Below are 11,583 nucleotides of genomic sequence, written 5' to 3' on the forward strand. Positions count from 1 at the left end.
TTATGGTCGTATTGTTAATTTGGCAAAACGATTAGATGGAGTAAATGGTGTATCAACGTTCCGGGCTGTCTTTTTGCAGATATGGGTACGAGAGTAGAATTGAACTTTTGGTCTAATTAGGTACTAAAGCTGGTATAAAATACGTGCACACACACACACACACACACACACACACACACACACACACACAACACGCAACACACAACACACACGCACACCAGCTCAGCACCTGTCTGCCTGTGCACGCATGCATGCATGCGACCGGCATCGTTGTCTCGAGAGACCTACCTGTCCGCTTGTTTGCTTGTGTCGACACGTGTGTGTGTGTGTGTGTGTTTTGTTTGTCAAGAATGCTGGCACGTGCCCATGTCAAGTCGTCAGCCGTCATCACGACTTCCCCGGCTCTGCCCAACATACACACACGCACGCACACACACACACACACACACGCACACGCATATCCTCGTGGGTGTTCGTGCCCAGCACACGTGTCTTGAGCTCACTGTCGACAATGAATGGCTGCTTGCTTCCTGCTTGGTTTGTCGACTCTTGCGTTTCCTTTGCTGCATTGTAGGTCGGCTTCGCCCGACGAAGTGTCGTCGGTCGCAAAGCAGTGACAACAACGAACCAGCAGGCCTCGCCCTAGCTTGTTCATTGTTGCCCACCTCTCATACCAGCTTCGACAACAGCACCAGCCACCTCCCTCCCCTCACCCCCTCCATTCTATCTCTCTTCCTATCTCCCATACACACTCGCTGGTCTCTTGTGTTTGCTTGTGTCTCCGTTTGAGTTGCGGTTGGGCCCGTCGGTTGCTTTCCCCGGCTCAGTTGCTCTCCCTCGTGCGTTTTTGTTCATCTTCCTCAGTACTGTCTGCACGGCTACACGTTCTTGCTCGCTCGCGTGCCAATCAATTGCTGTCCTCCTTCCTCTTCTTCTGTTTTCATCGTGCACAACATATCGCCATTGTTCTTCCGTGCCTTTGTTTTGTCTCGTGAACGACTGCTACTGCTACCTCATCTTGCGTGCTCGCTCGCTCGTGGACAGAATCAGCTGCAACACACATCCACCAAAGTGTATTGTTCTGTTGTGGTTGAACAATTCTCGTGTAGGGCACTTCCTCTGTTCTCCCGTCCTCTCGTCCCGTCCGTCCGTTCTCACTTGTGTCTGATCTAAACTCTGTCTTCTTCCATCCACTCCATTTCTCTTAACATACCTCATCAGTTGCTTCACTGTCGGCTAGGACCGCATCTACTACTACTACTACTTCTTCTTCTCTTCCTCCTCCTCTTTCTGCCGGCTTTCTTCCTGCCCCCCGACCCCCGGCGCGCCCTCCTCCTTTTCTTTTCCTCTTGTTCTTCGGGTTTGTCCACCTTCAAGCCCAACTCAACAACGTCATGGCCGGTGCCGCACCGCTTTCCCGTGAGTCATCCGGTCAAGTTCCCACGGCCCGCCGGCGCCACGCGCGCAAGGCCAAGGCCCGCAGCGACGCTCTGCTGGCCTCAAAGGCTGCCGCCGTCAAGTGCGAGTTTGGCTCTGTCGGCGACCTGTGCCCAACGCTCATGGCTTCCAAGCCCAAGGCAAAGGCCAAGCCGTCCAAACCCAAGTCATCTCAGCCGCCCACAGCTGCGTCTGCGACCTCCGCCTCCGAGCCAACCGAGAAACCCACCCCCACACACGCGCCCGTCGCAGATGTCGCAGATGCCCACGTTCCTATCGCCGACTACGGCGTGTGGTGGAAGTCTTCGGTGGAATTTCTTGCTGACACCCTCCAAACAGAACCCTCGAGCAGCGCCTTGAGCGGCGGCGGGCATGTGGACAATGCCGCCAACTTCGACCTCGACTTCAGCCATGCTGCCCGTGCTGCCACATCTACCGCCATCTCACCAAGGCCAACCAGCGCCAGCGATGCTCTTGCTGATTCGGGCCATGGCAGCAGCCGTGGCGACGCCTACTTTGGCGCCGTTGGTGACCATGAAGAGGCGGATGAGGGCTGCGCCTCTCGCGCGGCACTGGCTAGCTCCACAAAGGAAGGTGCAGATGTGATGTTGGCGGCCGCCGTCGACCCCGCACTCACCGTTCCATCGCCATCGCCCTCGCCACCGACTGCTTGCCCTGGCACAAGGACATCGCCGTTCCCTGCTTCTTCGCCCGCGAGGATGCGCGTGTCTGGGATGGCGACTGCTTCTCAGGACAGTGGGCAATGTTACGAGTTGTGGTTGGTGCAGTTGTTGCTGTCGCGGTTTAAAGGGGATGACCTGAGCAGAGGCATGGCTCAGTTGTGGGATGACATTCTCGCAGAGGACACGACCCGGCCGCGGACGCCATCGACGCCCCGCCGCTTTGACCTCGCCGAGCCCGTCAGACAGCCGCTGCCCCTGTTTCTCGAGGAATTTGTCAGTACGCGCGTGTGCTCGCGCGAGTGCCTGCCACTCGCCTACATCATCTCCACCAGGGCCCGCGCCAACCTTGGCGTCATGTTCTCGGTGCTGAACGTGCATGTGCTGATTGCGGCGTGCCTGACGGCGGCCTCCAAGCTGATGGATGACCGCTACTGCTACAACACATACTATGCCGGGCCCGCCCGCACATCCATCGAGCACTTCAACGAATGCGAGCGGTTCATCTGCTTTAACCTGTGCTTTGACCTGCATGCGTCGCTGCGCGAGTATGCTTCCGTGCTGCGACGCGCCTATGATGCCATCTCTGTGGTGCCAAGGCCCCTTTCCCCCCAGCTGCCCCCACAGCTTCAGAGCATGCCTCCTGGCATGCCCTATCACCAGGTGGCAATGGTTGCGCCAACCCCGCCCCCAAACTCGCCCGCGCGCGTCAGTCACGACGCAACCCACCAGCCTGCGGTGTACCCCCGCGGCGGCCCCGTCCAACAGCAGCCAGCAGCAATGGTGGCGGCGCAGTTTCAGTACCACATGGCCGGCCCCGTCTCCCACCACCACCACCAATACCATCACCACCACCAATACCCCTACGCCACGCCGTCTCTCCCATACTACTACCAACAGCCGCCGCCACATGTGCGCCCGCAGCAGCAGCAGCCCCAGCAGCCTACGAGGCTGCAAGCATCAAGGCCTGACATTGCGCCCGCCCCCAATGCCCCCGTGCCTCAGCAACACCAGCAGCTGCCGGTGTACCACCACCACAACTACCACTACCAGCAGCAGCAGCAACAACAGCCGCAGCAGTCGCGTCTCATGACCCAAAACCCAGCGGTGATTATGCCGTCACTTCCTGATCTTCCAACGTACTCTGCGTTCAACACGGCCATGTCATGCTCGCACTCGACTGCAGCTTCGTCTGTGGTCAATTCGCCGAGCCAAGCCCCACCCATGCATGTGCCCGAGCACGTGCGGTACGGTTCCATGGTGGCGGCGCGCCCTGTCATTAACGCGGCGACTGTGATGCCGGCCCATCTCCAACACCACTCACACCACCAACCACAGTACCAACACCAATACCAGCACCAGCAGTACCCAGCTGCCCCGTATCCCGTGCCCCCTCAGCCACACTATCCTCCTCATCCCCAACACCTGCAGCAGCACCTACACCAGCACCTGCGCCAGCACCAGCAGCAGCAGCAGCCGGTGGCGGAGCGTCTGCCTCATCTTCAGCACCACATGTACCACTCGCCTTATTCGCAACAACTTTCTCAGCAGCCAGCGGCCCCAGCGGTGCTGCCACCGGTGCTCACGTCATCGGCTGCGTATGCCGTCGCCTGTGGTGCACACGATACGGCTGAGCAGAAACTAGAGCTGGCGCAGTCAGGGACGGGGCTCGTCACGCCACACTCATCACCATTCGTGCACCCGCTGGAGCGGGACGAGGCACCCAGCACCACTGTCGCAGAAGCCACGTTGACACCAAACGTCTCGCCCGCTACGCACCACAGCACACGGCGGTCGGCCTCGTGCACATCACAGCTCTCCGCTTCGTCCAACTCCACAACCACGTCAGCATCAGCAGGCACGCCTCCAAACGCAGCTACAACAGGAACCGCGACAGCGACTACAACAACTACACCATCGGCTGCGGCTGCGGCCGTGGCAGTCTTGGATGAGCGTGAGCAGCCTGCATCGCTGTGTGCAGCACCACAACCGCAGCGGCAGAGGCGCTCTAACGTGCAGGTGCGCCCGTCGTCGCCGTACTGCGACAAGGCGTCAATGTCGCCGCCAGCCGATTCCGGCTTGCCCACGGTGGCGCAGACGACGCCCGTCCTCAACCCCTCCCCTCGCCGCCAGCAGCAGCAGTACTACGGCTACCGCAACCCCACCATGGCCATCACGGCTTGCGCGGCCACGGCAGCGCGGCCACCTGCTGCAGCTGTTGCGCAGCATTATGCTCGCTCCAGCTGCACGGCTCTCACCTGCATGGCGCTGACGACGACACAGTTGCTCCAGCAGTCCATGCCACCCGTCGTCTGATGCGGTGCGCGTAGCTGGTGGTGTGGCGGTGCTCAATTCTTTTTTTCTTTTTTTTTGTCTGGAGTTGAGCCCCATTGCGTGATTCCTTTGCGTGTGCTTGTGAGCAGTGAGTGAAGTTGGGTTGCAGTTGAAGCTTTCTTGCGATGGAGCTGTCGACTTGCTTTGGGTTTCCACTCGTTGCTGCCTACGATTTATGAGCTCTGTTGTTCCTTCTCTTTTGTTTTCTTCGTCTTCGTCTTCGTTTCTCTCTTTCCTTTTTCTTTTTCCTTCTCCTCTCCTCCTCTTTGTTTCTCGTCACCCACTTTGTCGGGTCCTTCTTGACCTTCTAAGGTTTTGATGTGTATGTGTGGTGGTGGTTTGCATGGATGGTATTTGAGTGTCTGGTTGAAGGTTCCATAAGTGTACAAGTCTTGGTTTCCCCGCGTCCCCTTATATCCGTGTTGGTTTTTCATTGACGTGATCGATTTTGGTCGTAAGCGCTGCGTATTTTCTTTCCAATCCCCTCTCCCCTTGTCCTTTCCACAACATTGACTTCCCGTGTGCCCAAGAAGAAATTCCATCTCCGTGCCATTTCACTTGGTTGTTTTCTTTGTCTTCTCCTCGAAACTTTGGGCCCCAATGTGGGTCATCAGCCGGTAAAATGGCACTTTTTAAAATGCAACGAACACTGTGTGTGTCGGGAGGGGGAAAGACTGTGGCGAAAGCTTGCATTGCACGTGATTAGCGAGACAACGACAGAACAGGAAGCAGACAGGTTATTGTAACGTGGCAACAATGCAACAAGCAATGAGGGAGCAACGTTGAGTGGACAATCACTGGCGCACTGTGGGCACTACTGTGGTACGTGCAGCTGAACGGTGACGATGAAGGACAGGCGGAAGTCACCACCCTGCCACATGCGGTAGTTTGTGTTCCAGATGTTGTTGAGCACAAGCATGGCCACACCCTCCCGCATAGTGGGCTGCCCGCGCACTGGTGTTGGAAATGGCGTGGGCTCTCCCACGCTGACGAGCGGGGACGTGAGGGGCGTGATTGTGACACGGACGCCGCTGCCGTCGAGACACGAGAAAGAGGTGACGACGTGGTTGTGCTTTGCACCGCCGTCCACAACGTGGCGGGGATCCAGCGTGTGGTTGCCCAGCTTCGTCAGGGTCCATCCAGGGCCAGTATCACCACGATCGCAATCAGCATCGCTACCAACACCATCACCATCATGACCAGCATTCCTGGACATAGCGTCCTTGCTCGCGTCGTCGCCGCCACACATGTTGGGCAGCCTGAAGCGCACAAACAGGGCCTCTGGCAGGCGGGTTGCCGTCTTGTCCTTGAGCGTGATATCGCCGCGAAGCACAAGCGTGGATTGGTTGGCAGACACAAGCGTGTAGTTGGTGAAGGCCGATGCAAAGCCCCCAGCATCAGTGACAGCTGAGGGGTCAGCCAGCATAGACGGGGTGACGAGAGACGCGGCGCGGCGGAAGGTGGTGCCATTGCCAACACTGGCGACGCTGCGGTACACGGCAGGCACCTTGTTGATGCCAACCTGGCAAAGGGCATTTTGGACACAGGAAGCATGTGAGGGTGAATTGGAGGGGGGGGGGGGTTGTTGTTAGCGTGTCATGTGTGTGTGTGTGTGTGCATATGTGTGTATATGTGTGTGTACATGTGCATGTGTGTGTGTGCATGTGTGTGTGTGTGTGTGTGTGTGTGCATGTGCATGTGTGTGTGCATGTGTGTGTGCATGTGCATGTGCATGTGTGTGTGTGTGCATGTGTGTACATGTGTGCATGTGTGTATGTGTGTGCGTGTGTGTGGGAGCTACTGTAAAAATGAAAGGCAACGTGGAGGAGGGATGACGAGAAGATCGTGTGTTTAACAAGAAACGCCAACACCCAACATGCACCCACACCGCATGAGCACCTTGTCAAAGTCGTCGAGGTCGTCCACGGGGAAGAGCGGGCCAGCAAAGTTGTAGTTGAGCATGAAATGCGTGTAGTTTTGCGCCGTGTACGTGCGATATTGCATCAGGCCCAGCTGTGCATCCGCGCCAATGAGCGAGCGATCTACATCACAGCATGGATTGGAGAGGGGGGGTGGGGGTTGAGGCACAGTGGGGTATCGTGTAGGATTAGGTACGGATGGATGCAGTCGTGTGTGAAGGGGGGAGGGGGGAGGGGACACAAAACCACGGGCAAACACATGGAATTGTGCCATGTGTCTTATGTCCTGTGATTTGGCCGCGTGCACATGCGTTTACCACACACACACACACACACACACACACAAACATGTACACACACACGCACAACACATACACAAACATGTACACACACACATACACAAACATGTACACACACACATACACAAACATGTACACACACACACACACACACACACACACACACACAAACAAACATGCACATACACATACACACACGTGCACAACCCACCCTTGTTGATGATGCTGACAATGGCTGTGGATGTGGTGTTGATGGCGACGCGCCAGCCCTGCGCTGCAATCACCGCCAAGTCCTCCTGCTCAGGCGAGTAGCCCGTCAGGTCCACAAACGTGGTGTTCACGGCTGCAAGCTCCTGCTCCACAAGCGCACGCAGGTCGTCGTCATGCAGGTGCTTGAGTGCGTTGGCAATGCCCCAGCGACGCTGCCGCTGCCACGATGCCTCCAGCTTGGCATACTGCGGGTTGTGCTGTCGTGCGCGGTGGAAGTCGGGGTTGGAGTAGTTGGCGTGCAGCGCCGATCGCGGGGAGATGGTGGACTTGACGTCCAGGCCCCACGTGTGTTCCGAGTTCTTGAGGAAGCGGTGGATGAACGTGCTCACGTGCGCGTTGGTGAACGTGCAGTGCGACGGCGCGCGGGCGCACCACGTGTCGATGGCACGCTGCATGGCCGTGAGCTGCGCCAGCTTGCCCGTGTCCGACGCCACACCGTGGATCCAGCTGTCGCCAATCTCGTCCGTGATGGTTGGCAGCTGGGACCGCACCTGCGGCGTGTCAATGGCGGATACAAAGGCATCAAAGGTGGACACGTTGACGGCGGCGTTGGGGAACTCCTTGCGGATCTCTGCCAGGTCTTTGATGACCTCATCCGCAGACGCGGGCCCGCTGTTGTCGCCGCGCCACGCCACCACCATGGCGTGGGTGCTGCCAGGGACGACGGTTGGAACAAACACGCCCGGCAGCTTGTTGAAGCCGCCGTACCCGCCCGTGAGGTACATGGTGAGCATGGACGTCTGTGTCTGCTCGTCCTTCCACAGGAAGACGCGGGGCACATTTGGAGGGGTGCTGCCGCCGTTGGTGCCGACGGAGACGGCGCGAACGCCGCTGCTGGCGAGCGGGTGCAGCGCAGCACGCGGGATGCCCGGCACGTCGCGCTGCGAGAGGACGCGCTTGGGCTTGAGGCCAAACTGTGCGTCGAGCGCGTGGGTGAGCTCAAAGGCGAGGCGAAGCGTGGTCGGGGACAGGAGCTCGAGCTCTGCATCAAAGGGAAACGCCTGCCACGTGATCCACCCTTTGGCGACGCTGGTGTTGAAGCGGCGCAGCGCGGCGTCATCCGGGCACGTCAAGTTGAGGTCGGAGGGGCAGTTGAGGTAGAGCCAGACCACCCAGCTCTGCGCGGTGAAGGCCAGCCTTGCTGCGGGGTCCGTGCTGTTCTGCTCCAGCTGCATGCCCGTGTGGTATGCTTGGTCGAAGAAGCCAAACCACCGCCGAACAATGGCGTCCACCGTGCCGGCAAAGCCGGCATCGAAATGGCAGCCCTGCACCACGTGCACGTGCTCGATGCGCTCTGTCCAGCTTGAGTTGTAAACACACCAGTTGAGCGTCTTTGCGCTCGGTTCCCACACGCAGTGGCGCGCTTCACACGCCTCTTTGGAGTCCCACATCCACGCACCACCACACGGCACGCGTGCCCCTTCCACTGTCGCCATCCCCGCCACCATCATCCCCGCCACCATCATCGCTGCCACCAGCGTCGTCGCCAGCGTCGTCGTCATCGCGGCGTGCATCTTCATCGCGTTGTCGTGGGTTGTCGCGTGGAGGGAGTGCACGACGTTGAGTCGAGTCCTGTCAAAATGCAAAACAACAGCATAAACTGCAGTGGCGAATACGACCAGCAGCGCGAGAGCTCTACGATGTTGTTGCGGTGTGTGCGTGCTGTCAGCACGGCTTCGAGCCGGCTGCAGGCGGCCAAGATGCCGAGCTTCCACTACCAGCCTGTGTTTGAGGCAGCCAAGCCAAAGGACACTCAGTACAAGAAGCTCTCTGGAGACCACGTGACCACCACAACCGTCAACGGCAAAGAGTGCGTCCACACACAACAGCAGTTGTTGTGTGTGCATGTGAGTGTGTGTTGTGTGTGTGTGTTTGTGTGTGTGTGTGTGTTTGTGTGCGTGTGTTGTGTGTGTGTGCATGTGTGTGTTGTATGCGTGTGTGCGTGTTGTATGCACACTCGTGCACAGATGACACATGGAAGCAAACAGTACTTTGCAACCACTCAAACACGCTCAAACACAACGTTGTCTCTGCCTCATGTATGCGCTGGCTTTGTCCAAACGCAATGCTGGCGCAGGGTGCTGACGGTGGAGCCGGAGGCCATCACCATGCTGGCTGAACAGGCCATGATTGATATCGCCCACCTTCTGCGCCCTGGTCACCTGCAGCAGCTGAGCAACATCCTCAAGGACCCAGAAGCCTCTGCAAACGACAAGTTTGTTGCCCTTGAGCTCCTCAAGAACGCCAACATTGCCGCGGGCATGGTGCTTCCTGGTCAGTTCACCTCAACATCTGCGTAAGAACACCTACCCGAGTGTGTGGGAAACCGCTGGCAAGTATGTGAAATTGTTGATGAGCTTAATAAAACCTACTTCATCCCCTCACTCACTCACTCACTCACTCACTCCCTCACTCACTCACTCACTCACTCACTCACTCCCTCACTGCTGGTGGTTTGCTTCGTCGTTTTGTCTGTGCAGGCTGCCAGGACACTGGCACGGGCATCTGCATTGCCAAGAAGGGCCAGTACGTGTGGACGGATGGCAAGGATGAAGAAGCCATCTCCCGCGGTATCTTTGACGCCTACACCCGCAAGAACCTCCGCTACTCCCAGGTTGGCGTGTGTGTGTGTGTCTTTGTGTGTGTGTGTGTGTGTGTGCGGTAGCGTTTGCAACCTCAGGATATACCGAGCCGGCTCATGCACGTTGCACTTCCATGTCCCATGCACATGTGGTTGTGTGCGTGCGTGTTTGTGTGCGCAGGTGGCGCCGCTCGACATGTTTTTGGAGAAGAACACGGGCTGCAACCTTCCCGCGCAAATCGACATCTACTCAACCGACGGCAGCGAGTACAACTTTGAGGTGATCACAACTCTGCAGACATTTGTGTGCGTGCATGTGTGTGTGTGTGTGTGCATAGCTGGGTGTACCTTTCAACCCATCGTCGCTGCTCGCCCTGCGTTCATCCGTGTGCTCTGGTCTGCTCCTTACAGTTCCTTGCCAAGGGCGGTGGCTCTGCAAACAAGACGTTCCTCTTCCAGCAGACAAAGGTATGTGTGTGTATGTGTGTTTGTGTGTGTATGTGTGTGTATGTGTGTGTATGTGTGTTTGTGTGTCTGTGTCTGTGTCTGTGTCTGTGTGGGCGTGCAACGCCTGTGTACGCACACGACCTGTGTTTGTATGGTTGCACCCTGCACCCCACTGCACTCACCTGAGGGCCCGACCAAACACGCATACACACACGACACCGCGCGCGTGTGTGTGCAGGCGCTGTTGAATGAGAAGAACCTGCTCAAGTTCCTGGAGGAGAAGATCAAGACGCTCGGCACCGCAGGTGAGCACCAGCAGCATTGTGGTGGTGGTGGCCGTGATGATGGCGCCGTGGTGCTGGTGAGGATGAGTGGCAACACAAGAGCTTTGCTGCGCACGCACACACTTCCACACACTCGCTGACCCACCCATTCACTTAACCACTTGCCCCTCCACCGGCCCTCCTTGCTCTGCCTCCCGTCGTTGCAGCGTGCCCGCCGTACCATCTTGCCGTTGTGATTGGCGGCCTCTCTGCGGAAATGAATCTCAAGACCGTCAAGAGCGCTTCCACACGCTACTACGACAACCTCCACACCACGTGCGCATGCCCGAGGCTCTGCGTCTGTGCGTGTGCATGTTTGTTTGCTTGTGTGTGTGTCTGTGTGTTGGTGATGGAAATGAGACGTGTTGTGCGCCTGCTTGTGCCACAAGTCACTCGCCGACACATGTACGCTGATCACGCTCCCAAGTTCCCATGACTAACATGGGCTGGCTGGTCCCGATGTGGCCTGCGCACGTGCGTATCTGTGCAGTGGAAACGAATACGGCCGCGCCTTCCGCGACCTCGAGTGGTGAGACCATGACGCAATCGCACACCGCGCAACGATGCAAACACACCTTTTTGTGGTGGCTCTGGCAGTCACTCCCCGTTCTTGTTATCGCTGCTGTTGCGTGTTGCTCGAGTGTTTATCGCGGCCTCGTTCGTCATGTCATCACCATGTCCATCTGCACATGCGCGTGTGTGTTTGTGTGATTGATTGATGGACCAGGGAGGAGAGGATCCACAAACTCACGCAGAACCTCGGCATCGGCGCCCAATTCGGAGGTGCAGACGCTAGCGCCCAGCCAACATACTGGCCTGTCCATGTCGTGTGTACCCATCTCGCACCTCCTGTGCAGCTGTTTTCTCCCATTCACTCACTTTCACACACATCATGATTCACACGCGCCCTCTCACACACTCACACACACACACACTCTCTCTCTCCCTTGTACATCAAAACACACACATAATGATTCACATGCGCCCTCTAACTCACTCACTCACTCACACACGCTCTCTCCCTTGTACATCAACACACACACACACATGCACACACATACACACGCTGCACCCAATACAAACACACTGCACGCCAACCAGGCAAGTACTTCTGCCACGACGTGCGCGTCGTCCGCCTTCCTCGCCACGGCGCATCTTGTCCTGTCGGGATTGGCGTGTCCTGCTCAGCTGACAGACAGGTGTGTGTGTGTGTGTGTGTGTGTGTGTGTGTGTGTGTGTGTGTGTGTGTGTGTGTGTGTGTGTGTGTGTGTGTGTGTGTGTCGTCGTCGTCGT

The 11,583-nt window shown here is 57.7% G+C and overlaps 3 protein-coding genes across 3 annotated transcripts in view; 2 read left to right on the top strand and 1 right to left on the bottom strand.

Moving 5' to 3' along the window:
* PTSG_08198 (uncharacterized protein) overlaps positions 1–5,127 on the top strand; it is a 5,513-nt gene extending 386 nt beyond the window's left edge. Inside the window, exon 2 of the mRNA XM_004991165.1 lies at positions 575–5,127. Within this exon, the coding sequence (XP_004991222.1) occupies positions 1,395–4,433 (3,039 nt within the window). The 5' untranslated portion in view covers positions 575–1,394 and the 3' untranslated portion in view covers positions 4,434–5,127. The remainder of the gene's footprint in view (positions 1–574) is intronic.
* PTSG_08199 (uncharacterized protein) lies at positions 4,996–8,510 on the bottom strand. Its single transcript, XM_004991166.1, has 3 exons — positions 6,881–8,510; positions 6,351–6,493; positions 4,996–5,973 (listed from the first exon to the last, which is right to left on the bottom strand). The coding sequence occupies exons 1-3, from the start codon at positions 8,457–8,459 to the stop codon at positions 5,266–5,268; spliced, it is 2,430 nt and encodes an 809-aa protein (XP_004991223.1). The 5' UTR covers positions 8,460–8,510; the 3' UTR covers positions 4,996–5,265.
* Positions 8,511–8,519: 9 nt separating this feature from the next.
* PTSG_08200 (fumarate hydratase class I) overlaps positions 8,520–11,583 on the top strand; it is a gene marked incomplete at its 5' end in the record, with an annotated part of 5,866 nt that continues 2,802 nt past the window's right edge. The window contains 10 exons of the mRNA XM_004991167.1: positions 8,520–8,749; positions 9,017–9,213; positions 9,420–9,553; positions 9,702–9,800; positions 9,932–9,988; positions 10,206–10,272; positions 10,458–10,566; positions 10,781–10,819; positions 11,018–11,073; positions 11,392–11,489. Coding sequence (XP_004991224.1) covers positions 8,520–8,749; positions 9,017–9,213; positions 9,420–9,553; positions 9,702–9,800; positions 9,932–9,988; positions 10,206–10,272; positions 10,458–10,566; positions 10,781–10,819; positions 11,018–11,073; positions 11,392–11,489 — 1,086 coding nt within the window. The remainder of the gene's footprint in view (positions 8,750–9,016; positions 9,214–9,419; positions 9,554–9,701; positions 9,801–9,931; positions 9,989–10,205; positions 10,273–10,457; positions 10,567–10,780; positions 10,820–11,017; positions 11,074–11,391; positions 11,490–11,583) is intronic.

The sequence above is a fragment of the Salpingoeca rosetta genome (genome assembly GCF_000188695.1).
Source record: "Salpingoeca rosetta unplaced genomic scaffold supercont1.21, whole genome shotgun sequence".
NCBI classification, from domain to species: domain Eukaryota; class Choanoflagellata; order Craspedida; family Salpingoecidae; genus Salpingoeca; species Salpingoeca rosetta.